This window comes from Gorilla gorilla, chromosome 9, assembly GCF_029281585.2.
Source record: "Gorilla gorilla gorilla isolate KB3781 chromosome 9, NHGRI_mGorGor1-v2.1_pri, whole genome shotgun sequence".
Taxonomy (NCBI): domain Eukaryota; kingdom Metazoa; phylum Chordata; class Mammalia; order Primates; family Hominidae; genus Gorilla; species Gorilla gorilla.
Window position 1 is genome coordinate 83082546 of NC_073233.2, and position 27499 is coordinate 83110044.

The 27499-nt window shown below is 49.9% G+C and overlaps 1 protein-coding gene across 4 annotated transcripts in view; it reads left to right on the forward strand.

The window, feature by feature from the left end:
* The window catches only part of SLCO2B1 (solute carrier organic anion transporter family member 2B1), a 66771-nt gene extending 40689 nt beyond the window's left edge, over positions 1-26082 (forward strand). For 3 of the 4 annotated variants that reach the window (XM_019037343.4, XM_019037347.4, XM_019037346.4), the window contains exons 9-14: positions 1466-1823; positions 4774-4939; positions 8455-8618; positions 11136-11200; positions 11542-11662; positions 12628-14483. In XM_019037343.4, coding sequence (XP_018892888.1) covers positions 1466-1823; positions 4774-4939; positions 8455-8618; positions 11136-11200; positions 11542-11662; positions 12628-12808 — 1055 coding nt within the window. In that variant the 3' untranslated portion in view covers positions 12809-14483. Of the gene's footprint in view, positions 1-1465; positions 1824-4773; positions 4940-8454; positions 8619-11135; positions 11201-11541; positions 11663-12627; positions 14484-19653; positions 19749-22675 lie in introns of those variants that run through there. The other variant, XM_019037344.3, reaches the window with a different exon arrangement.
* The last annotated feature ends 1417 nt before the right edge of the window (positions 26083-27499 follow it).

Genomic DNA, 27499 nt, shown 5'->3' on the forward strand with positions numbered 1-27499 from the left:
TCAGTCTTGCCTACTGCAGGCAGAAACACAGGTTAGTGGAGAGAGGATTTCATGTGTCGAACAGAAAGTGTCCTTGACACTTTCACCTGGGCTGCCCCTACCAATGAGCATCACTTGGCTGCTGGAGCCCAGAGAGGAAAGGACTTACCCACCCTTTTGTGCCCTTTAGTTTAGCAGACTTGCAGTGGGGGCAACCTGTGAATGAGGCACCATTTTAGGAACTAGCAGGAGACTGGGGAGGTAATTTTTTGCCAAAACAGTCACTTTTTTTCCTACCTCCAAGCATTTGCCCCTCCTGGGCCCCTACTCAATTCCTTTTCCTCCTCGCTTTACCTCCCCAGATCCCCCGCCATTCTTTAGGCCGTAGCTCTGTCCCACCTCCAGGAAGTCTCCTAGCACCAAGCAGACTCAGATTTCACCTTCTCTGGAGGTCTTTGATTCTGCCCCAGACATATTGACATTTGATCACATATTAGTCCATATATCCATTCATTCCTTCCTTCATTCCATGAATTCAGGTGCCTCCTATATCCCAGGCTCTGGAGATTTAGTAATTAACACAACAAACAAAACCCCCTGATCTTTTAAAGAAGGCTTACGTTCTGGTAGGGTGACAATAAAACAGCTAGATGAGTGAAAGGTATAGTACATTAGGTAGAGGGCTATGGAGAAATACAAGCTAAGAATAGGAAGGTCAGGGCAGAGGATTGGGGCCTGTGTTTGGGATGCGAAGGAGGATGAAGGCCTGGGAGGCTTGGAAAAAGCTGTAGCAGGACAGGATGGAAAGAACTGGGTGGGGCGGGGGAGAGGAATGAATACGTAGAGTAGAAAAAATGAAATGACATGGGATGGGATGGATGAAATTGAATCAAATAGGATGGCATGAACCAGAACTATATGGAACTGAATAGAATTGAATGGAAAAAAAAAAACACATCAAATAAGATGTAGTCTAACTCAGTGGAACAAAATGAAACAGAATTTCAAAAATGAACTAGAACAAGGGCCAGGCGTAGTGGCTCACGTCTGTAATCCTAGCACTTTGGGAGGCCAAGGAGGATGGATTACTTGAGGCCTAGGGTTCGAGAGCAGCTTAGCCAACAAGGCAAAACCCATCTCTACTAAAAATACAAAAATTAGCCAGCATGGTGGTGCACGCCTGTAGTTTCAGCTACTCAGGAGGCTGAGGCCGAGAATCACTTGAACCCAGGAGGCAGAGGTTGCAGTGAGCTGAGATTGCACCACTGCACTCCAGCCTGGGTAACAGAGAAAGAAAAAAAAAAAAAAGGACGAGAATAAATGGAATGGAGTCAAGTGGGATAAAATTGATTGCAATAGAATTAAGTGGAATGGGGCGGGTTAGAAGAAATGGAACTGCTTGAACTGAGCAGGGCAGGAGGGCAGTCTCTGCTGGACGGCTTGGCTGCCCTGCCTGCCCTGACCTCCTCTGCACTCGCCCCCACAGTCTTCCCCAGGGTGCTGCTGCAGACCCTACGCCACCCCATCTTCCTGCTGGTGGTCCTGTCCCAGGTGTGCTTGTCATCCATGGCTGCGGGCATGGCCACCTTCCTGCCCAAGTTCCTGGAGCGCCAGTTTTCCATCACAGCCTCCTACGCCAACCTGCTCATCGGCTGCCTCTCCTTCCCTTCGGTCATCGTGGGCATCGTGGTGGGTGGCGTCCTGGTCAAGCGGCTCCACCTGGGCCCTGTGGGATGCGGCGCCCTTTGCCTGCTGGGGATGCTGCTGTGCCTCTTCTTCAGCCTGCCGCTCTTCTTTATCGGCTGCCCCAGCCACCAGATTGCGGGCATCACCCACCAGACCAGGTGAGTGTGTGCGTGGGCACGTAAAGGCAAGCCTGGGAGGACAGGACAGGGAGGACAGGGAGGACAGGGGCCCTGGGCAGAGGCCAGGATGGCAGGGCACCCCCTGCCTCAAATCTTGCCTCCCCACTTCTGCTTAACAGCTCTTTAGAGATTCGAGTCAAGCAGTGGGGTGCTCCAGAAGGCTCCAGGGTAGGTGTCAGGCACCACTGGAAGGGGCATGGATGAGACTTCAGGGGCAGAAACTCTCAAGCCCGGGAGGGTGTGGAGGCTGAGATAGGGCAGAGCCACCCATGGGATGGCATGTCCAGGGTGACCAAGCCCTGTGGGCCCAACAGACATGAGCCAGAGGCTGCATCACAGGAGCCAGGACCCAGCTCAGCCAGAGGAATGGCCTGCCCAGGAGGGAGCATGCTCTCCATCCTGGGGACGAGAGGGGATGAGAGGGTGAGCAAGGGACTGGATGGCCCCTATCAGGGAGGCTGCAGAGGGGACTCAGGCACTGGGAAAAGATTGGACAGCAGACCTCTGATATTTTGGGTTTTAGAGCTTGGGAGCTAAAATTCTGATATTCCATGACTCTAAAATTACAGAATTCTTTTTCCACATCTGTGAGGCAGCACCTGCCTCTGCCCTCCGGGAGGAAGTCTCTTGATTTCTATCTCTCCAATTCTCCCTCACACCTTTACCCTTGGGAGCCTTCTTGGAGAGGATGTTGGAAGTCACATTCCTGCCTCTTCTCCAGAATGATTTCATTTTTCCTGGAAACTGTTCCAGGCTTAGGTTGGCCCAACACTCGGCTAGAATTTCCCAACTTTCTCTGTCCCCACCCCTTCCTTGGCATCTTCTGCCTCCACCTAGGTACCAGCTTTCATCACCAGGGGTCCTCCTGCATGGCTGTCGGGGGCTCAGCTCAGGGCCAAGGAGCACCCAGCCCCTCCCCGTCTGTCCCAGGTCCCACCCTTGCTGATCTCTCCCCCATCTCCCCTCCCTCCTCCCCCTTTCATTCTCTGCCCCTCTTTTCCCACATAGGGAGGCAACTCTGCTCTCTAGCCTGGGGCCCCCTGTGTGCGGAGCCTTGTTCTAGGCACTGCAGCGGGGGTTTAGCCACCTCCTCAGGAAGTCCCTGGTCTGAGGAGGGAGCCAGGTCCTCAATCAAATGATTTTTAGAGTAAAAAGTAAATGGATATTTTATCACAATTTTTTAAATAGTGCATGGGAGAAAAAGTCAGCTCATCTCACACACCCCATCTCTCTTTTCTTCTCCCTTTCACACCTTAGCTTTGACATCTCATGTCACCTCTGTTCTCGTCTAAATTCTTGCGATTTATTCACTAAGCTCTGGGTTCTAATTCACTGAAGAGACCATTTGGGACCAACTGAGCTAGGCAAGAAGAACTTTCCATATTCCTGCACAACCGCAGGTACTAACAGCTGCAAGAACCGACGGTCTCCCTTCGCTCAGCGTCTTCCCACGTTACCTCTCACTGAACCCCCACAGGATCTCTGTAATGGGTCCTGTTATTAGCCCCATTTCACAGATGAATACAGCAAGGCTCAGAGAGGTGAAGTCACCCCACAGCTGGAACAGGGTAGAGCCTGGAGCCAGGACTCTCCCCACAGAAGCAATCAGCTCCAGGTGGTCAATGACAGCGAGGAGCAGAGGAAGGACTCCCTAGCTCTTATCTGCTCAGCTTTCCAGCTGCTAGCAGAGGGTTCTGGGGAAGTGTTTCACCCTTGGCAGAGTCCCCTGGCACTGCCTCCTGATGGGCCCTCAGCTCAGACAGTGCCAGCCTTCCCACTCCCACCCCCACCCCGAGGGAGATGTGCCAAGATGTTGTCAGACACACAAGCACTGTCTGGCAGAGGAGGAAGAGGAAATATTTTGTGGCTGATGATCTTCCTTCCTTCTCAGATGGAGTGCCCCCTCACCCCAGGGAGGGAGAGGAGCTCACTTTGCCCCATGCCCCACTTCCCCACTCCACACCCTGGCTAGAGACTGTCTCCAGCTCCTGCTCACCCTCTTCCCCACGGAACTGACATTTCACTAAGCTCCAGTCCCAGCCTCACTGATCATCCTGGGCTTCTGCCCCACACCCACCCCAAGCCCAAGACAGGGACCTCCAGCTTCTGCCTCTGGCCTCCTCTGCAGCCTGGCCACTGGACCCCTGTGTGACCCTGAAAGGCACAGCCTCTCTGGGCCTCTGTCTCCCTGGCAGGTTAGCTGTGCTCCCCACTAGCGTGAAGCCAGGTGACACTGTGAGTCCCAGGGGCCACCTCCCTGCCCTCCTCCCAGGGTGACCTCCCCCTCAGACTAAGCCTCCCTCTGACATCCTGCCCCTGCCCACCTTCACGTTGCCCTGGCCACCTGGAGCTGGGGCACCCCAGGGATTTAGGAATAGTCCCTTGGAGGGAGGCAAGTGGGACTAAAATGTGCCCTAGACACGGTGAACAGGGTGGTGGGAGTGAGACTGCAGGATGGCCGTGACAGGCAGAGAAACTGGGGCCCAGAGAGGCAGGAACAGGCTGGAGATCCCACGGGTGGTCAGGTCTCCTGATTGGGTCCCACACTCATAGCTCTGATTTTCTGAGAAATGAAGCAATCATTGATTTTCAGAGAAAGGAAGCTGATTGAGGGAAAGATACTCTTCATCTGACACTAACTTCTGGGAGGAATTTATCTTGTATACCCTGTAGAAGGGTCACTGAGGTGCAGAGATGTTTGAAGAAGCTCAAAGGCTTGTAGGATTGAGGGGGCCTGTCTCCATACTTGCCCACCTTCATTGCAAGGAGCTCACTATCACACCATCATTGGGCAGCCCTGATGATGAAAATCCTCTGTGTGGAGCTGAAATCTCTGGCCATTGCTCTCGGCTACAGGGCCGAGGATGCCCCAGCTAGTGGCCTAAGGGAGGGAAGCCAGGCCAACCCTACTGGTCTTCTCTCCCACCAGTGCCCACCCTGGTCTGGAGCTGTTTCCAAGCTGCATGGAGGCCTGCTCCTGCCCATCGGACGGCTTTAACCCTGTCTGCGACCCCAGCACTCGTGTGGAATACATCACACCCTGCCACGCAGGCTGCTCAAGCCGGGTGGTCCAGGATGCTCTGGACAAAAGCCAGGTGAGTCAGGCCTCTCGTGGCAACCTCTGCCCCTCAGGACTCTGCCTGCCCTGTCTCTGTGGGCCTGTCACACTCTCCACTTCTGCATGCTCTTACTCTGTAGCTCTCGTCTCTCTGTCTCTCTCTGTTGGCAGATGTAGAACATTATTCTCACAATAAGCTTTCATTGGCCGGGCGCAGTGGCTCATGCCTGTAATCCCAACACTTTGGGAGGCCGAGGCAGGTGAATGACTTGAGGTCAGGAGTTCCAGACTGGTGAAACCCATCTCTACTAAAAATACAAAAAATTAGCCAGGCGTGGTAGTGTGCACCTGTAATCCCAGCTACTCAGGAGGCTGAGGCAGGAGAATCACTTGAACCCGGGAGGCAGAGGTTGCAGTAAGCTGAGATCATGCCATTACACTCCAGTCTGGGCAACAAGAGTGAAACTCCATCTCAAAAAATAAAAATAAAGCTTTCATTGCCAGCCTGGGCCCAGGGCACAGAGGTGAATCATTCTGGCTTCCAGATCTCTGTGCAGGGGAGATGCAAAAGGAAAGAACTCACAGGGATTCCAGAGGTGCTGATAGGTAGGACAACTGGTCCCTACAAGCACATACAAAGATGAAAAGAGACACATCCCACCTGGGTGGGGTTGGGTCCCAGAAGCCTTCATGGGAAGTGGCATTTGTGCCAGACATTCAAGAATGAATGGGTAAACTAGGACTTGGGAGGGAAGGGCTTTCCAGGCAGGGGGAAATGCGCTCAGCAGAGGTTTGAAGGAACACACATGCACAAGCATGCACACACACTGTTTCTGTTGGAGCAGAAGCACAAGGGTTCATGAAGGGAAGGCAGGGCCCAGAAAAAGAGGGGACTTGAATGCCAGGCCAAGAGTGGGGACTTTCTGGAGAGCAGTGGGAAGCCATGGATGGGTTTTCAGCCAAGGAGTAACAAGTTCAGATCTGTGTTTGATCACGCTTGAGGCCATAGTGTGGGGGCAGGTGAGCAGAGTACAGGATAGGACACAGAAGGCTAGCGAGCATTCAGTCAGTCAGTCAGTCAACAAACTTCACTGATCTCTTCCTCTGTGCCAGGCCCTGTGCTGGGAGCTGAGGACTCAGAGCCAAGGGGCCCAGTGGGGAAATGAAGGCAATGTAATCAGCAGCAGTGCATTCTGAATCTTAGGAAGGCTAAGACCAGCCGGTTCCTCCTCCCTTTTTCCTCAGTTCCCCAAAATGACAAAGGGGGACAATGTCTGCCTTCTCAGGCCCCCAGGCTGTAGTGAAGCTTAGGGGATTTGTGGGGGCAGCAGCATCAGGCTGGTGGTTATGACAACATCTCCCTCTCTCCAGAGTCCTCCCACCTCCCACCCTCATGCTGGGCATCAGCATCTAAACCTGAGGCTCCTCCAGGGAGAGACCTGGGCTGCACCGGCTGGTGCAGAAGAACGTGTTGATGGTGCATAGTCCTTCAGAAGCCAGCCAGGCACCACCTGGGCCTGAGAGCCCTTCCAGAGGCCCCCAGGCCTTGGCAGGTGGAGCAGTGAACTCCTGTGGATATGGGAACCGATTCAAATCCCTCTTCTGCCTCTAACTGACTCTGTTACCTTAGGCAAATTATTTAACCAGTGCCTCAGTTTCTTGGTCTGTAAAATAGGGGAGATATTATTGAGTGCCTACTACAGAGCAGGAATGTGCTGAATAAATGCTTTACCTGGATGAATTCATTAACTAGTAAGCAAAGCGCCACATAACGTTATCCATGAAAGCACATAGCACAGTGCCTAGGCAATTTTAAATACTCAGTAATACACATTTCTATTACGCGCATTGTACAGATGAGAAATGGAGGCCCAGGAAAGGACCAGACATTGCCCAGAGTCTCAATACCAGGGCTGGGACTAGGCACCAAGGCCCTGGCCTCCCAGCCAGCCCCCTCTTTGGAGCATCACGGAGGCTTGGATTTAGGTGCAGTATTTGGAGGAGGGTGCAGCTGAGACCCGGCCAGCACTCAGGGACTGTTGTCACAGTGGCCTGGAATCGTGTCTTGACATGTCTGCCTCCTTGGATTGTGAACATCTTGGCTCAGGGATGGGTGGCTCAGTGCCCAGTACAGCTGCTCAGTAACAGCTTATGAGTGCATGAGTGAATGAGGTAAGATGGGGCAGGTGGGCGCCTGCACAGGTGCGGAGCTGAATGCTCTGGGGGAATGGGACTCTGAGGCAGTAGAAAGATTGAAGTCATTCATATGAAAAACTTCCTGCCATGGAATTAGATGAATGTGAAGGGTCAGGAAAAACCCAAGTGAAGCCTCCAGCCTTTGCGTTCATCCTGGCAACCTCTGCTTCTGAGAAAAGGAGCAGGGGCAGGATGCCTCTCTCCCAGGAACCTTGCTTAGCATTTCCCTTTCTTGTCCCTCCATTGTATCTCCAGCCTGTAGTTGGAGGTTCAGGGGCCACTTTTCCTGCAGTGTAAGATGATATGCACTTAGGGGTCACACAGCTTGTGTGAAGGGTCTTCAGACCCTTGTGTGAAGGATCAGCACAGCTTCATCATGTGCATTGGCTCTGCCGGCCAGTGGAGAGTGCCTGGTCACCCAAGCCTAAGTGCTCACATGCTCACTCTCTCTTGCCTTTGTCTGATTCCACCTGCTAAGTAACTTCAAATCTAAATCCATTTATCCATCCACCCCCAAGCCCACTCTATGATGGGCCCCTTGGTCTGCCTCCCCAGTCTGGTCCCTCCTCCATGCAGCTCCCAGAACACCCTTTGTACCACCCAGTCTCATCTACCCCTTGCTTAAAATTCTCCCAAGGCCCCCAGCATCCACCTCAGGGATTCCCAACCCTTTTCACACTGGGAAGTGTCTGCAGCTGCCAGGGCTGGAGGTGAGAGGCCCAGAGGGCTCCAGCTGTCCAGGCCAGCCAGCCACTTCAAGGGTTGATGGGACTAATCCCTGCACACCTGTCTCCCATCTGAGGCCCTGTGTGGCTGGGGCACATGAGTCTAGAAGCTCTGGTCTATGGAAAAGCAAAGAGAAGCCCAGGCCTCTTGGCTTGGGCTGGCTTCTCTCGGTTGCCTGCGGGCCCTGGCAGTCCAGATCACTTCTCAGAGTCCTTCGCTGGAGGTTTTCCTGGCTACCTAGGGAGTGAGTGCAGGCTGGGATCAAACACTCCAGGGGGCAAGCCCGGGGACATGGCCAGCCTGGGGATGTTTTCTTACAGTTGGTGTGTAGAATGTGGGGGAATGATGCTCTCCTGGGTCCCTCCCTCTTCTTCTCTACTTTCTCTCTGCTTCCCTCTCCCTGCCCACCGCCTCAGCTCAGGCTCAACTTGCACATAGACAGCCCGTGAGGTGCCTGCTCCTCAAGCCGTCTTTGCTCAGCCAACGGGTCACGATCTCGGACTCCCAGCCAGCTCTACCCCAACTGGCTGTGGGACTTGGGCCTCTCACAAGCCTTCCCCGCTGCAAGCCCTTGGCCAGCTGCCTGCCCTTGAAGGCTCTTGAAGTCTCTTCCTCCTCTTCCCACTCCAGGTTTTCTACACCAACTGCAGCTGCGTGGTGGAGGGCAACCCCGTGCTGGCAGGATCCTGCGACTCAACCTGCAGCCATCTGGTGGTGCCCTTCCTGCTCTTGGTCAGCCTGGGATCGGCCCTGGCCTGTCTCACCCACACACCCTCCTTCATGCTCATCCTAAGGTGAAGGTGGGGGCGGGGCAGGGGCAGGTGGATACCAGGAGGTCCTTAACTACAGGAATTCCAAGGGCGGAGTTCAAGAAAGGAGGCCACTTGGGTGTCCTGGCCCCCACAACATGGCCTTAACTGTGTTCATCCCATGGCAACCTACTGAGGCAAGGTTTTCTCCCCATCTTGCAGATAAGAAAATTGAGGCTCAGAGAAGTTCAGGAGCTGGCCCCCATCACATAGCAAGTGTTAGGTGGAATAGTACTGGTTCCCTGTCCCAGAGCCCAGGCTCCTACTTGCCCAGGGGAGAGGAGGACATACCTAGGGCCCTGTCCTGGCCTCTGCAGGTGAGGGCATCATACCTGCAATGGATGAGCTGCAGGAGGTGCATCTAGGAAACCAAACTGTGTCAGTCTGGTGCATGACTCTGAATGCTGCTTCAAGGCTACATACAAGTGCTTATTAGGTGCCCGCTGTGGACCCAACCCATGCTGAGCACTGCCTTTTGGGCAGTGCAGATCTTTGTGGCCCTCGTCCTAAGAATGCCTGCTGGCCCTGACAAATTGTCACCTGAGTTCAAAGTCAGGGTCTCCTGGGGTGAGGGCTGGGATAAGAGGACTGAGTGAGAAAAAAATAGTTTTTCCTTTTTTTTTTTATGAGATGTAGTTTTGCTCTGTCGCCCAGGCTGCAGTGCAATGGCACAATCTCGGCTCACTGCAACCTCCTCCTCCGGGGTTCAAGTGATTCTCCTGCCTCAGCCTCCCTAGTAGCTGGGATTACAGGCACCCGCCATCACACCCAGCTAATTGTATTTTTAGCAGAGACGGGGTTTGACCATGTTGGCCAGGACGGTCTCGAACTCCTGACCTCAGTGATCCACCTGCCTTGGCCTCCCAAAGTGCTGGGATTACAGGCATGAGCCACCACACTTGGCTGAGAAAAACAGTTTTTCTATTCTGTCAGTCAACAATCAACACAGAAGACTTCTGCGACCAGAAGTGTGGGGGGTATTTTCCCACACACCAGGCACTCAATTAATTCTGCAGTGGACCCTAGCCAGTGTCCTCCAATTCTATTCTGACACGATCTACCTGGAGACAGCATCAGATCCCACAGGCTGAGCGCTCAGTCCCACAAGACTTTCCCTCCACTTCCCATGCCAACCGCAAGCCCCAGGCTGTTTTACCAATGATTCTGACTGACCAGCCATACGCTGGGATTTCCACAGCCCCATCTTTGAGTTTGCTTTATTTGCTAGAGTGGCTCACAGAGCTCAGGAAAACATCTATTTAATGTTTATCGGTTTATTATAAAAGATATTACAAAGGATACAGATGAAGTGATGCATACGGCGAGGTATGGGGGAGGAGCTTTCATGCCCTCCCTGGCTGCATCCTGCAGGGACCTCCATGTGTTCAGCTATCCGGAAGCTCTCCAAAGCTTCATTATGTAGGCATGATTGATTAAATCACTGGATATTGGCAGTCACCTTAACCTTCAGCCCCTCTCCCCTTGCTAGAGGTTGGGGCTGAAATTCCCAACCCTCTAATCCTGCCTTGGTCCCTCTGGTGACCAAGCCCCAGCCTGAAGCTACCTAGGGGCTGCTCACCATCAATCAACTCATTAGCATACAAAAAGACACTTTTCACTTTGAACATTCCAAGAATTTTAGGAGTGTATGCCGGGAAGACCAAATACACATCTCACAATATCACAGGGACCTCAGAGCAAGATAATTTCCATTTTCCTTCTCCTGGGATTATTTTATTCACTATCTACTTTCTAGGAAATTAGAAGGGAAATGGAGCCTCTTGCAAATACCAGAAGACATGTAGATCTAGAACACAAGCTGGCCTGGGAGAGAAAATAGAGGAATCAGATGCCTAACAGGCAGCCTGACTAAAAGGAGTTGAGAACACAGCCTCAGGGCTGCGTGGATACAGGCCCTGACCGCTGTCAGCCATGAGATCTTGGCCAAGTTATTGAATCTGTCTAAGTGTCAGTCTCCTTACCTGTAAAATGGGGCTAATGTACACTTCGCTCATAGGAGTGATGTGGGGTTGCAGGGCAGAGTTACTGAGCCCATAGTAAGCGCTCCATAAATGCCGGCCACTGGTGTTGTCTGGCAGGAGCCAGAGGATGGCAGGCTGTGGCGTTACAGTGGTTGGGGACGCTGGGGAAGTGTCTGACTGTCCCAGCTCCAGGTCTTGCCAACTGTAGGAGTAAAGGGAGAATTTGATGGGACCAGTGGGTGGAGGAAGAGGAGTGATGTCTGTGACCAGAAACATACAGAGGTCAGCACAGGACCCTGATGGTCAGCGGGTGTGTTGTCTTGTATATGGGACCAGGCTCTGCAGGTTGAAAAAGGATGGGGTACGTCCCTGAGCCCCCAGCCTAGATCATCAGATGGGATGGAGGCTGGCTCTGGGTGGTGGGAGAGAAGGGCATAATAAGAACCCTTCAACGTTGATGCATGGCCCTTGGGGGCTGGAACCCCTCCAACCTCATGTTGCCCATGTCTCTGCTTGTTAGGGGAGTGAAGAAAGAAGACAAGACTTTGGCTGTGGGCATCCAGTTCATGTTCCTGAGGATTTTGGGTAAAGATCTTGCTTGGGACCATTGGTGGTGGTGATGGGGTCCAGATGCCCACTGTGTGCCAGGCCTGGGGCACAGGCATGAGCGGAACTCAATCCCTGATCTTAGGGCTCACAATCCCACGGGGTGACAGACCTGGCCCGGCTCTCCTAGAGCGGGGTATAGAGGCAGAGTCTAGACAGCCCGTCAGGAAGCCACCTCGGATGCAGGGGTGGGGCGGGCTTGAGGGCCAGACAGCCAAGAGGCCCCAGTAACCCAGAGCCCCTGAGGGGTTGTACATGCCAGGGAGGGGGCAGGGCAGGACGGTGGGCCTTCGTTGTCCCCTGAGCACCGCCTCCCTCAGCCTGGATGCCCAGCCCCGTGATCCACGGCAGCGCCATCGACACCACCTGTGTGCACTGGGCCCTGAGCTGTGGGCGTCGAGCTGTCTGTCGCTACTACAATAACGATCTGCTTCGAAACCGGTAAGACCTGGTTTGACGGCTTGTGGGAAGGGTGCTGGAAATACTCTCAGAGTCCCAGGCAGGATACCAGCAGGGAGGGGAGGTTTCATTTAAGTCTACCTGCTAGGTGACAGGTGTCATTATATATTCAGTGCTGAACTCACCAGTCCTTCAAGCTAGACACTGCCCCCCTCCTTTTATAGATGAGGAAAGTGACAGTTAAAGCAAGTAGCCCAAGGTCACACAGCTAATAACTGGCAGAGCTGGGCCTTGACCACAGAGTCTATGCAGGAACTTGGGGAGAAACAGAGGAGCAGCCATGCTGCGAGAGGGACTTGGGGTGAAGGGCTGGGGAGAAAGCCCTGTCTAGGACACAGGAGGCCTGGGTTTCAGGCCCAGCTCTGTCTCTCTGATCATGGGACTTATCTTGTCTGGGGCTCAGTCTTCCCATCTGTACAAAGGGGAACTCAAAGGAACCTGAAGGCACAGAGGCAGCTGGCCTGGGATGGATGAGGAGAGGACTTGCTAGCAGGGCTGGGGACAGGGAGCGGGTCACTTTCAGCTCCGAGGAGGTGAGGAGGGCACAGTTCCTGTGGGCTGGGACTGTCCACAGGGGGCTTCCTAGAAGAGGAAAAGTCAAACAAGGGCTTTGATAGTTAAACAGGGGAGAGGGAATCCGTTTCTTCTTGTGGCAGGTGGCGCAATATAAAATTGCACTTGTCAGGCCCCCTGAGCCCTTGGGCTCGGAGAGAGGCGGGGCCAGCCCAGGCCACAGAGCAGAGTCCAGGACAGGGCAATGAAGATGGCCAGGCCTCTGCTCCCACCCAGGGCTCCTCTGCAGAGCCTCTCCCCCTCCTCCAGGGAAGAGCCACAGCAGAGGTCAGTGTCTCCCTGAGGCCTCAGTATCTCTGATTTCACAATGAGTGATGACGTCCATGCCCTGGCCTGGCAGCTCTTGAGTTCAAGGGTCCCTATTCTTTCCCCAGGTTCATCGGCCTCCAGTTCTTCTTCAAAACAGGTTCTGTGATCTGCTTCGCCTTAGTTTTGGCTGTCCTGAGGCAGCAGGACAAAGAGGCAAGGACCAAAGAGAGCAGATCCAGCCCTGCCGTAGAGCAGCAATTGCTAGTGTCGGGGCCAGGGAAGAAGCCAGAGGATTCCCGAGTGTGAGCTGTCTTGGGGCCCCACCTGGCCAAGAGTAGCAGCCACAGCAGTACCTCCTCTGAGTCCTTTGCCCAAGATTGGGTGTCAAGAGCCCTGTGTTCCATTCTGGCTCCTCCACTAAATTGCTGTGTGACTTCAGGCAAGACACTGATCGTCTCTTAGCCTTTGCTTGCTAGTCTGAACCAAAGAGTTGTTTGGGCATTTGCTGTGTTGGCCATTTCTGGAGCAAGAGGGTCTTCCTCCTCCTTCCCCCAGCCAGCCAGCTGTCCTGGAGCCAGGCTTTCCCGGGTGGAAAGAATGTATACCTTTCCCTGGGGCCCTAGGATAGCAAAGTGAGCCATAGTGGGCCAGGCTGCCCTCCATGCTGGGCCCCAGCCCAGGTCTGCACTCGCCTGGATCACCCTCTTTGAGCCTTAGCCATCTCCTGTCAGGTGGGGATGAACTTGCCAGCCTTCAGGCTCGTTCAGCTGTGACCATCTGCGTGGTCAGGGTACACTCAGATCTCCTCCCCAACTCCAGCAGCCTTTAAGAAGTGTCCCTTTGGCGCCCCCTGGAGGCAGAGCACTGAGCTGGACCCTGGGTAGACTCTCACAGGGAGGACGGAGCTGGCCTCAGGAGTGGGACACCCAGACTTGGCAGGGCCTTCAAGAGGCCTGTGTGGGGGCCCCAGGAAGCCTTAGCTGAAGCGGGGAGACTCACTCCCCATCTCAGGAAATTCTAGCCCTTGCCCTCAGGGAGCCACGGTTGAGGGTGAGGCCCAACACCTGCCTTAGGGCCCTGGGTGGGCAATTCTGGGCCCTGGGGTAGGGAGGGAGACTCAGGCCCACACTTGGGTATTTTCTAACTTCAGACAAACACACACTCAGCACGCACTCACTGATTCCTACACATTGCCAAGATTTCACACATGTGACCAGGGGCCACCAAAGTCCCTGTGACCTTTGTGACTAGGATCGTAATTTCTCTATTTTCTCCTGGGTGCCTGGGTCTGTGTCACCTGGGGCAGTGTGGATAATGTTTAGTTCTGTGACACTGTTTTTTGGGGGTGGCACCTGGTTCTCCGATGCCTGGGCTGGCGTCAGGCCCAGGACTGTAGTGCTGGGAGCAGTAAAGCTCAGCTCTGTGTAATGAGTGATGCTATGGCTTGCTCGGGTCTTATGATCCAATCCTTTTCTACATCAGGCCTTGTTTTGTTTTATGGCTAGTCTTATCTGGCCTGGTTATTTCCCTGCGGGGAGGAGAGGGTTTGCTAATCTGCTCCCAGCCCAACCTATTACCACCCCACCTCGCTGGGACCTGCTGCTCAGGAGGCAGCAGACAGGGAGCCACAAGCAGTGGCTTCCTGGCCCTGTGCTGTGGGCGGGGGGAAGCTGGGGGCACATGTGGCCCTTGCCTTCTGAGCAGCTCCCAGTGCCAGGGCTTTGAGCCTTTCCCACATGATAAAAGAAAAGGGAGGTACAGAAGTTCCAATTCCCTTTTTATTTTGCTGGTTGGTATCTGTAAATGTTTAATAAATATCTGAGCATGTATCTATCAACGCCAAGAATTTCAAAGTCTCCTTCAACAATATGAGGCTTTTAGGATGTTTATATTCCTTCATCCCTCTTGTTTCCCAGGTTTTGCAGGGAAAAAAAGTCTGGAATTATAGATACGGCTTATTATTAAATTTGTTCTTGCATAATGTCTCTTCTATTACAAAAATTCTTTCTTTATAAACTGCATTAGAGGTTTGCAACAACCACATCATTTCCATTAACTTAGATTTAAGTTTTACTGGATTCATTGCTCACCATTATTGCTTGTATATTACATCTTTTCCAATCTTTATATTCTGGTCTAATTTTTGTTTGAGTGTCTTCGTCTACTAATGGTTTCAAAAATGGAATAAGGTCACGAGGATTTCTGAATCCTCACCTGTCCAAATTGTCATTCACATTTTATAGAAGAGGAAACTGGCTCAGAAAGCACAAGTGACTTCCCCAAGATCACACAGAAAATAAATGACGGAGCCAAGGTTGGATGTGTAGACCTTGTGGGAACTGAAGGTTCTATAATTTGAGGAGCCCTCTTTAAGGAAAATATACAAAATTATGAATATAAAGTTAGGTACAAGGTACCTATATTTACCTATAATGAGAAAAGAAATCAAAACAGATACATCACACAATCCCCCCAAAATGCGTAATACTTTTATTAACTGCCCTGCTTAACCTCTAAGACACATTTTCTCCCCCTGATGATTAGAAGAATTTTCCACAGACTAGCTTCTGGCTCTGTACATTTCAAACCTGGTTTCTCCTGTTTCTTGTCTACTGCCCATATACTTCCTGGGCTGGGTGCCATGACACACATTCATATCACGATATGACCTCTGCATATGGCAACTTAATATCACCATGCCAAGTGAGCTGGGCAGTGGGTAGAATTCCTAGAAGCTATTCTCTACACAGAGATTACTAGCAATGATTTATCTATACACAGAGAACCACATAAATATTAATATATCCTCTGTTTCAGAAAACCACATAAACATATCCCAATGTTTATCAAATCAGTCCCCCACTCAGCTTCCCCTTGGTCAGATCCCAGAAGTGCCCCTGGCCACTCCAATTATCCCATATAAAGGAAAATTGAAACACAAGGGAAGTTGGAGTGGGAGGAAAATAGTAATTTTGATTGTGGTTAAAGTATCTTACCTTTGCAAATTTTACAAAAATATGACAACATGAACACATCGCTGAGGCCCTCCCTGGATCTGGGGAGAGTCCTGGATGCTCAAGCTGCATTCACATCATGGTGAGTCCGCCTCTTGGTTGAGCCAAGATCTGAAGGAAAAGACAAGGTCCTTGTGCCTAAAGTCTTCCAAACTGGCCATGGTGAGGAGACTCAGGAGTTACCCAAGAGAGAAATGGGTCGAGAGCCAAGGGGTGGAGCAAGTCAGGGCCAGAGGGGTTTTCCAGGCCCTGTGGGGGTCCCAGGGAAGTCCTCTCCCCGAATATAGCCTCTGGTCAATGAAGAGCCACAAGCATTTGCATCTGCAAGCTTACTTTCTTACCTTGTACCAGGAAGCTGGGAGGAGAAGACATTAAGTCTCCCTGCTAGATTGTGCTGGTGTAAAGTCAGCAGAGGACAGGACTCAGACCAGAACTGACATCTTGATGCCTAGGTTTCTTTTCTTGTAGACTCTGGGAAGGTCTGGGATGCTAGATGCTGGGAAGTTCTAGGGTAGGCAGATGACCCTTCAGGAGCTGGCATCCAGGGGTCATGACTGACATGCAGATAAGTGAAAGAGAACTCAGGGACATCCTCACCATTGCCTGGAGGTGTTGAATTCTTTCCCCTTCACATACCTTTGCTTATGCTGTTCCCTCTGACCTGGGTTATCTTCTTCATCCCCATCCCACAGCTTGTCTCTCCATCCCCACTTCATAAAGTCCTACCCAATCTTCCAGGCCCAGCTTAAAGGCCACCAACTCCAGGAAGGCAACATGGTATAGGCAATGGGGGGCAAGTGACAACCACCTCTGGGGATCTGATCAAAGGCATAGACTCTCCACTAAATATAAAACAAAACACACACACAGACATATACACAATTGTGCATATGATTTCAGAGGTTGAAGACCATATGATGCCTGGGTGTAGACCTCCTAAGCATCCCAGGTCCCCAGTCAAAAGCGCTTAATGAAGTGAAAAGATTATAGAGTTGTGGAGAGAGTCAGGCTTGGGATCAAATCTTGACTCTGCCACTTATTACAGTGTGACGATGAACAAATGATTTAACCTCTCTGCACCTCAGTTTGCTCACCTGCAAGTGAGGTTGAGCATGCCTAGCTCCTATCTCCCAGAAGCTGTGAAGACCGGGTAAGATCATGTACATGCTCACAGGCACCACACCTGATGATCAGGATTTGTAAGCTCCCTTCCCCTTCTGTCCCTGAAAAAATTTCATAAACACATAGAGCATCAGAGTGGGAGGGGGAAGTGACAACAGAGGGAGGAACACACCTCCTTTGCCCTACCTTGGCCACAGCTCCGTTGTCCCCAACCTCTCCTCCACTGTCAGCCAGGGCTCAGCCAGCCCAGTCTTATCTCTCCCCACAGCCAGCTTGGGACAGCTTTTCTCAACCAGATTTACATTTTTATTGATTTTCTTTCTCCCTCCTAGAGCAGTCCCTCCCTTCTACTTCCCCTTTGGCTATCAAATGGGCTTACCCTGGGAAACAGCAGTTCTAGGGCTGGCCAAGAAGTGATGGTTCAAGGTTGGATTCATTCACCCTTCCTTCCTTCATTCATTCAACCACTCACATGAGCAATATATCCTACATGTCTGCTCTGTGCCCTTCTCCTGGCATTGCTGGGGACACAACCATGTGTCAGATACAGTCTCTACTCAGGAAACTCTCAGTGTAAACAGACAACAAACAGTAACAAAAGCATGAGTAGTCATACAGGAGAGGGAAGAAGAGGAAGCCAAGGACTCTTCCTGGGGCCAATAGGGAAGGCTTCCAAGAGGTTATATCAGACCTGGTGTTAAGGATTAGGCAGGACTTCCTCAAGTGGACAAGGTGGAAATGGGCAGGAAAAACAACAGGATGAGCAAAGATAGAGAGAGGTGTGTCTGAGATACAGTGACAAGAACAATGTGGCTGGAGGGCACTGCATGTGCAGGGCAATCAGGAGACAGAAGAGAGCAGAGGCTGGAAAGACCAGCAGGGACCAAGCATGGAGACCCAGCTGAAGGTGTGGATGCTTCCCTGAGGGCAAGGAGGAACCCCTGAAGCATTGATTGATGGATTATTCCATTGGCCAGTTATTTTAAGCAGGGAGTGACATGACAAGATTTGCATTTTGGAAAGGCCGCTGGTTGCACCATAGGGGCTTTGAGTGGAAAAGAGAAGCTGAAGGCCAAGAGCTCAGGCAGGGGGCGGGTGCAACAATCAAGAGAAGTAGGAGGACTAGAGCCAGGTCAGGAGAGGCATCCTAGAAGTGGGATATCTAAGGTCAGTCTTGAAAGACGAGTGGGAATGCACCAGGAGGAGAAGTTGGGAAGGGTGTCAAGGCAGAAGAAACTGCACAGACAAAGTAGACAGAAACCTCCTGGCAGGCTTGGGGTATTTCCACTAGTATAGCAGGGCTGCAGCATGGCCTAAGAGAGAAGGCATGGAGAGGGTGAGGCTGAAGAAGTGGGTTGATGCTCTCAATGCCACTCAGTGTTGTCCACCTCCCAAACCTAGCCCCAGGTGAGAGAGGAGAGGGAGCCCTCACCTCTGTACAGAGGTGGCTGTACAGGTCTGAGCCCTAGGTCAGGGTTGCTCCTTAGTCCAAACAAACCTTTTAGTGTTCACTACATTTCACATTTTACACAGTCCCTTTACACCCCGTCCTCATGGTTTCCTGGTGAAGAAGGCAGGAAAGGGATTATTATTGCCATGTAGTAGGTAAAGAAACTGAGGCCCAGAAAAGTGCAGAAACTTGCCCAAGGTCACTCAAGAGCCCAGGTATCCCCCTCCTAAGTCTCCCATGTTGTTGCTAATAAACCTACTTGTCCCTGAATCACATATATATATAATAGATGTAGTAAGTGCTAACTAATGTGGTTGGGATGAAAAAAGGGGGGAGGAGAGAAAACACATCAGAGAAAGAGGTTTCCTTTTTATGTCCCCATTTCCTCAGCCTTCATCCTGCAGCTGGGGACATTCCAGCTGGGAAAACAGAACCCAGGTCCCTCTGCTTTGGAATCCAACAGACAGGAAGGCCAATCCAAGCTCTGCCACTTACCAGGCATGGGAAGTCACTGCACTCATTGGAGCATTGGTTGTCTCATCTGTAAAAGGGATAAATAAGCTTCACCTATCAGAATCGTTGAGAGGATTTAATGTGATAAAGTAGCAATATAGTAATCTACTACTGAGTAATAAATTTTCTGGCTGACACAGTGGCTCACACCTGTGATCCCAGCCATTTGGGAGGCTGAGGCAGGAGGATCACTTGAGCCCCAGAGTTTGAGACCAGCCTGGGCAACACAGTGAGGCCCCATCTCTCCAAAAAATAATAATAATAATAAAAAGAAACTTAGCCGAGGGTGGTAGCACCCACACCTGTAGTTTCAGCTACTTGTGAGGTTTAGGTGGAAGGATTGCTTGAGCCCAAGAAGTCAAGATTGCAGTGAGCAGTGATTGTACCACTGCATTCCAGTCTGGGTAACAGAGCAAGGCCCTGCCTCAAAAAACCCCCCAAAACCAAAAAATAAATTTTCCCAAAGTTTAGCAACTTAAAACAACAAGTATTTATTATCTCATAGAATTTCTGAGGGTCAAGAACCCACAGATGGGCTAACTGGAAGGTACTGGATCTTCATGAGGATTTCTGATGAAGTTGTAGTCAAGCATCAGCCAGGGCTGCAGTCATCAGAAGGCTCAACTGGGGTGAGAGGATCCACTTCCAAGCTCATTCGATGATTGCTGTTGGGCCTCTGTACCTTGTTGGCAGTTGACCAAAAGCTTTGATTCCATGTGCCTTTTATGATCTAATATTGGAAGAAACATACCGTAACTTTTGCCATATTCTCTTGGTCATGTAGACAAACCCTGGTATAATGTGGGAGGGGAATACAAAAGGGCATGAATACCAGGGGGTATGGATCATTGGGAGCCATTTGGAAGCTGGCTACAACAAGCACTCAGACCAGTGCCTGACATGCAGTAGGTACTTATTCATTAGTCGCTGCTATAACTCTTGCAATGACCTATCACAGCCTGGTTGAGAAGATAAGATCTGGACATGATAAGGTGAGAAATCTTTGGCAAAGTGAAATATAACTTGAATTAAACAATGTTCAATTACATTAGAAGACGGTGTGCTGGACAAGGCCCTGGCAACCAGGGAAGACTTCCTGGTGGAGGTGGAGAGGAGGTAGGAGGGCAATCCAGAGAGAAAACAGAAGGTGAGTATGGCAGGCGGTATTGGTTGCCTTCCCATGGCAAATGCTCTCTTCTTCATTCTGGTAGCAAGGTGCTCAGCCACAGGGATGATCCAAGGCAGCAATGGAAATGCCTTCCCCTTTGCCAGAGAGTGGTCCAAGAGTAGACATGTGACCTCGTCTTAGTCAATGACATGTTTGGGGATAGTCTTCTGGGAAAGCTTCTCTCCTGGATAAGAGAATGATGTGAAGGGAGAATACCCTTTTTGCTACCATGCCTTCTCTCCCTGCTTGGGAGGACATGGTTCCTGATGGCACTCAGTCATCTTGCAATCACAGGGGTAGTCACCCTCGAGGCTCAGAATGGGAAATGCCTGGGTCATCAAAGACATTGTTGAATCAGCAGACCAATCCTCATTCCAACTTCTTCTGGCCTCATTAAGCAACAAAAAGTTTAAGTCACTCTAAAGCAGGTGACCTCTTCCTTGCATCCTAAATGATTCAGTGAGAAAAGTATCCTGGTTCCCTCTGGGACTATTTTCTTTTTCTGAGGAAGACAGAGGGAAGAGTGGAATGAGAAAGGGCCCAGGCTGGGAGGCAGGCGTCCTTGGTCTAACCCCAGCTCTGCCTCTGAGTTGCTGTGTGATCTTGAGCAAGTCCCTTCCCCACTGGGCCTCCAATGATTACAGCTAATATTTATTGGCTGTTTACTGTGTTCCCAGTGCTCTTCTAAGAGCTTCCCTTGCATCATCTCATTCAATCTTCACAATACCTCTGTTATGTCAGTATCACTATTATCTTTATTTTAGGGATAAGGAGACTGAGGCCCAGAAACTTGAGGTCCAGGATCCTGACTATAAAGCCATATTGCCTAGCAGTAAAAGGAAGTATCCAGACAAGGTGACCTCTAAGGGCCTCTTAAGCTCAAATATTCTTTCATTTGCTGTCCCATTTCTAGCTACATGATCAACAAGCCAGCTTAGCCTAGAGAAAAAAGAAATAAGGGCTGTCTTTGGACATCTGAAAAGCTGTTACGTGAGCAGGAGATTAGACTTACTTGGGGTAGCTCAGAGGACATGAACTGGACCAGTGTGGGAGCACGATAGGGAGATAGAGTGCAACTTATATAAGGGAGAATTTTCTAGCACCACTTGGCAGGCGGCAGAGCTATGCCCAGATGTGATGACTCCCACGTCATAAAGGTTATGCAAGCTTGTGTTTGATAATGCAGTATTACTGACAAAGGTTTGAGCAGGTATGGGACTGAATGGCATAAGACGTGGTAGGAATTAAATGGGATAATATATGAGATTACTCCTAACATCATGACCAGTGCAAATAGACAGGATCAATAAATTATTGGGTTCTTTTTTTCCTTTTTAACACTGAGATTCTTGGATTTTAAAATTGTCTAATATGGAGTTTTGGCTCTCTGGCTCTAATATTTTACCATTCTATAATTTCTGTAATTCTTCCCTGCTAAGGTGCTATGATTTTAATACTAGAACTTTCCATAATTGTGTGGCTCTAGAAGCTGAGAAGCCTCTTATTTTATAATTTAATAGTCTTTAGCTTTAACAATTCAAGTCAATAAAGTGTCTCTCATCAACTCCAGAAATACAAGGGAGTTGCTCCAAATGCTGTGGTTCAGTGGCCTGGACACACATTGGGCTTTTCCTTCTGCCCACCCTGTCATTCCACCATCATCCTCCCACCCCAGCCTCAGGCTCTCCATTCCAACCAACCCTCCTCCCCAATTCCAATCCCATCCACATTCTGCTGTCTCCCAGCCTACCAAAGAGGTACATTACTCTCTACCTGCTGGCTACTGTTTATTAAACAAGAGTCTTCACTGTGGCCGGGCTTATACTTATTTCAAAGGTGATATAAAAAATGGGAAGACATGGTTATGGTTCTCATGTGGCCTAAGGTCTAGAGACACATGTCTCTTGCTTTCCTGTTAACCCAACTCAAACGTACCTCTCCCAGGAAGCCTTCCACGGTTGACACTAAATCTCTAACACCAACAATCTCAATTTGAGTGTGAAATGTGAAGATCTGAGTTCCTTGGTTGGTTATTGTACAGACCTGTAACTTGTCTGTCTATCCTGTCTCCCTGATTATATGTGAGATCTCCCCCTGAATCAAGAGTTTGTCTCCTCAACCAGACTGGGAATTTTACAGAGGAAGACAATGTCTTCTCCATCAGACTGGAGGCTCCATGTAGACATGGGCCAATGTTCCCTTGTATCATACTTGAGTAGAGTTAGAGGCACAGTGATGTTCCTCTATCAGATCAACAAATTCCCAAAGGCAAGTATATGTCTCTGCCGTTGGACTAACGATTTCACAAAAGCAGAAGCCACACCTCCCCTTTAAGATATGGAAGTCCTCAGCTTGGTGCAGTGGCTCAGGCCTGTAATCCCAGCGCTTTGGGAGGCTGAGGCAGGCAGATCACCTGATGTAAGGAGATCGAGATCATCGTGGCCAACATGTTGAAACCCCGTCTCTACTAAAATACAAAAAATTAGCCAGGCATGCTGGTGCGTGCCTGTAGTCCCAGCTACTTGGGAGGCTGAGGCAGGGGAATCACTTAAACACAGGATGCAGAGGTTGCAGTGAGCCAAGATCGCGCCACTGCACTCCAGTCCGGCGACAGAGCAAGACTCAGTCTTAAAAAAAAAAAAAAAAGATATGGAAAAAAAAAGATATGGAAGTCCCTTAAGGACTGTGCCTCCACCCTGGGGACCCTCTCCCTGACAGCAAGGAGTCTAGGGCTCTGCCTTCTCTGTGTATTCCCTCCCTCTATCCCAGCCCAGGACTCTGGTCATAGGAAAAAATATTTTTCTTAAAGCAGATAGACAAATATATGGAAAAGGAAAGGTTCAGGAGGCAGAGTAGAAACTCGAGCCTCTCCCAGCATGTCCAGACCCTCTCTTGGTCTCTCCTAGACCCTATTCTAACAGCTGCTGTCCCTTGGCCAGGAGGGGGCCTCTCCCAGCTCCTCCCAGCAACTCGGAGCAATAAGTGAAGATGTCAGCACCTTGGACAGCGCCCAACCCATTACAGGACGCGGAGCCAGCGGAAGCCAAGCTCTCCACCTCCCTTAGCCTCTGGGTGATGGATTTCCTCTCTTCTCAATTTGATTAAAGCCCAGTAGATAACCAGAGCGCCTTGTTCCTTTCTCTTCTCCCTTCCTGATGAACATAATTAACTCCGTCAGGCTGGGAATGCTTGCTCTTAAATACTGCCTGCCCAGCCCCCACCCAGGCATGAATCAGTAAAATAGAACACTTGGAAGATTCACACGTTTCTTCCTAGGGAATGAAAGTGGGAGAGGAAGCTGTCTCTGAGATATACAGAGGCTGTGAATGAAGGCTGACATGTGGTGGTTGGGTAGAGAAACCCCTAAACTGGAAGTCAGGAAGTTTAGTTTAGTCCTAGCTTTGCCACTAATCCAGATATGATCTAGGCAGGTCATGTGCCCTTTCATTCTGAGCCTGTTTTTCCATTTGCAAGATGTATATTGGTCTAGATAATATCAGATGCTGAGTTCAGTGCTAATGTGCTATGGTCGAAAATCTTTAAAACAGAGAGGGAAAGGAACTTGCCCAAGGTCACACAGCAAGCTTATGGCAAAGCAGACTTTAATTCATGGCTCCTGGCTTCTACCCCAGTGCTATTTCCACAAACTTACCCCTTCATTCATATCACAGACTTTCTTGCCTGAAGATGGAGACTAAGGAAGTTAAAAACAGATAGGATTGCATTAATTGGTGTTAGCAAAAGAAAATAACATTTAACATATGTGTAAATGCTAATCTCTCTGAAGAGAACAGAAAGCATGGCATAAATAATTAAGATTATGGGGAAAGGATCACCTGATAGAGACAGAAAATCAACCCCACACTCAGAGAATCCCAGAAAGGTTTTGTGACTTGCCCAAGGCCATCTAGTAAGGCAACTCTTGAATCTTTTAAAAAGAAAGAGTGAACTCTTACCTTAAGTGTTGGTGGTGCCCCTGTCGGAGAAGGAGAGAGAGAGAGACAATATGAATTAGCAAGTATGTATTAAGTTGCTGACGTGTGCCCAGCTCTCTACTAGGCACTTTAGGAGGGATATAAAACATAAGGTATGAATGCTGCTCTCTAGGCACCAGGTCTTTGATGTTTTGCTTCTTCTACTTGGAATGACTTCCAATGTACCCGTGTATATCCAAATACTGCTGTTTTATTAAGGCCCAAACCAAATGTCTCTCCTGACAGGAAGGCATCCATAACCTCATCCAGAAGCCACTCGCTCCTCCAAATCTCCAAAGCATTTTCTGTGTTCCTGTTTTATAGTATTTCACACCGTTTGCCTTATCTGCTCCTATTCCTTCTGCTAAGAAAAGGGAGGAGAGAGAGAGAGAGAGCACAAAATACTCAACACAAGATTTGACATGCCATAGAATCTCAGTAAAAAATGGATAGATGGGCTGGGCATGATGGCTCACGTCTGTAATCACAGCACTGTGGGAGGCCATGGTGGGTGGATCACCTGAGTTCAGGAGCTCAAGACCAGCCTGGCCAACATGATGAAACCCCGTCTCTACTAAAAATACAAAAAATTAGCCGGACGTGATGGCACATGCCTGTAATCCCAGCTACTTGAGAGGCTGAAGCAGGAGAATCACTCAAACCTGGGAGGTGGAGGTTGCAGTGAGCTGAGATCACACCATTGCACTCCAACTTGGGCAACAAGAGCGAAACTCTGTCTCAAAAAAAAAAAAAATGGATGGAAGGATGGATGGATGATGAATACAGATGTATGGGTGACTGGGAAAGAGGGTAGATGAAGGCATGAATATGTGGATGAGTGAGTGGGTGGGTGAATGGATGGATGAACAGATAGGGAAGTATATCATTGGTTAGGAGGGTAGAAAATTGATTAAATGTAAGTGGGTTTGTGGATGAGTAGGTAGTTGGAGAGGTGAATGAGTGCTCTATGGACAGATGAATGGAAGGGAATGTGGGTAGTTAGTTGGGCTGGTAAATGTATGGGTTAATATATAGTGGTTAATGCATGTTCTCACTTATAAGTGGGAGCTGGACAATGAGAACACATGGACACAGGGAGGGGAACAACACACACTGGGACCTGTCAGGGGGTGGGGGAACAGAGAACATCAAGATAAATAGGTAATACCTAGGTGATGGGTTGATAGGTTGCAACAAACCACCATGGCACATATTTGTCTGTGTAACAAATCTGCATTATATATGGTTGGGTAGTTGCCTATGGGTGGGCAAACAAGTAGATGAATAATTGCATCATTGTATGGAAAGATAAATGTCAGAGTAGGTGGAGAGAATTATTTGTTGGTGGGACATGCAGATGTTCCTAATATCTTTTTCATAGAAACTTTCCATTGCTGGTGCCAGAAAAATTACTATGGGGTTTAGTTGACTCTGTGCTTAAGCTGAGTCAAAGTGTGTTAACACCCCCAAAGATCTCAGGTGATTTCAGGCTGTATCAATGGAAATCTAATAACAAGACCAAAAAGAGTGATGATTCTATCCTGCCCTGAGCTGTTCACACTTCCCTGGGGTCTGTGCTCCACTCTGTACCTCTGAAGAGATGATGCCATCCATAGCTTGTGCATTGCTATGGTGTCCCCCAAAGTTCATGTGTTAGAAACTGAATTTCCAATGCAACAGTGTTGAGAGGTGGGGCCTTTAAGAGGGGATTAGTTCATAAGGGCTCTGCCCTCATGAATGAATGAATATGGCTATCATGGAAATAGGTTTATTATTGAAGGAGTGGGTTTGTTATAAAAGCAACCCCTCTCTTGCTCACTCTCTCTCTCTCTTTCTCTCTCTATCTCTCTTTCTGTCTCATACACACACCCTCTCTTGCCCTTCTCCCCTTTGCTGTGGGATCACACTGCACAAAGGCCCTTACCAGATGTGGGCCCCTCAATCTTAGACTTCCAGAAGTGTAAGAAATAAATCTCTGTTCCTTATAAATTGCCTAGTCTCAGGTATTCTGTTATAGTAGCACAAAAATGAACTAAGACGTGCACATAGGAGACACAGTAGGAAGTAATCTATTAAGTCCACCAAATGAAGAACCACTGAAAGAACCATAAATGTTCAGCCTGGAGAAGAGCCAACTCAGTAGTGGCAACCACTGTGTCCCAGGATCTGGCTGGCTGTCCTGGGGCATGCCCTATGTCCTCAGCAGCAGAGCTGGGTCCTAGGGGAAGTCACCAGGCTGCTGTCCCAGCCCCTTGTGAAAAAGGACTTTCTCCTAGGTGGAGTCATCACATAAGGGAAGGACTATCCCAGGGCAGTGAGCTCCCTATTCCTGAGGGTGTACAAATAGGGCCTGGGCATCCTCTATCAAGGAAGCTCCAAAGTAGAGGCATGCTTGGTGTGGAAAGTAAATTAAGGTCTCTTCGCAGCCTAAAGTTAAATAATTTGTTCATCTCTTCACTTTTCAATGAATTAGGTTTATCTATGTCCTGTGCTCAGAACTGGAATGCAGGGAAGTTCTGTTCATAGCTAAGGGTTAGGGGGATCTAAGAGACAGACAGGGTCTTAGGGACCCTTGTCTTTCTCTATATGTAGGACAGGGGCTTGAGGAATGAGGAGTTGCTGAAAATGTCCTTTCATAGACCCAAATGACTAGGGAGGAGGAGGAGGATCAGAGCCACTAAGAGCCAATCCATGACCCAGATTCTCTGTAATTAATGAGTCTACGTCACTGATGTGTTGGCTTCTGATCAACACCATCTCCCCAAACCCGGCCCCACTCTCTGGTATGAGAAGATTAAATCAATTAGGAGGAGGAGGAGATCTGGTTGGCACTGGCTGGGGACAGCAGATAATTCACTTACGTAACTGGGGATTGAGGTTTGGACTTGGTCCTTGAGTAGTGGGGGTGGATTCCAGACCCCAGGCCTTTAGAGAGGGACTCTGGGACTTGAGAGTGAATACAGAAGGAGAAAGGGAGTCCAGGAGAGGAGGGAGTCATGAGCCCAGGCTCATCTTGTATCTTCCTGCTAAGGAACTAATCCCTGTCCTCTGGGCTGGAAGAGGTCCAAAATGGAAAAATCACTGTCCAGTCCCCAAATGAGGGTGTCCCAGCCACCAGTATCATTGAACAATGCAAATCTAGCCAAGCCTCCTCTCCTTAGCCTGGCATTCAAGGCCCTGCAACCTCTCTAGCTGCATCATCTGCCTCCAAAAAGTGGGTATGAGTGAAAAGGAACTACCAGGTCCTGGCATTCCTTCCGGGCTAGGTACCAGCTAGGCCCTGGAGGTACAGAAGGAAACAAACCCGGTTCCTTCAGGTATACTACTTCGTGGGGGGACACATACTCACAACACTCTGTGCCAAGTGACAAACAGAGTTCTGCATGGGCAGGCATGGAGACAGCACAAGGGAGGGAGGCCTCCCAAGGCCAGTTCCAAAAGGCTTCCCAGAAGAAGCAGCGCTTGCACTCCCTGAGCCTTAAAGGAAGGATGGATTCGTGGGAGTTCATCAGGCTTCCCTGGTTGAGAGAGGGCTTTGGGTGGAGGGAAAAGCGTGTACAATGGCATGGTGGGTGAGGTGGGTTGGCATGCATTCAGAGAACTACGAACGAGTCTTGTGGTTGGAGCCTAGAGAGTGAGGTAGGGATGGGAGGTGCAAGGTAAGAGAGGTAGGAGGGCTTAGGTCTCACTTTTGATGGGATGCCAAGAAAGGATTGAAGCAATGATCCCAGACTGTCAATCCACACTTTCTGAGCA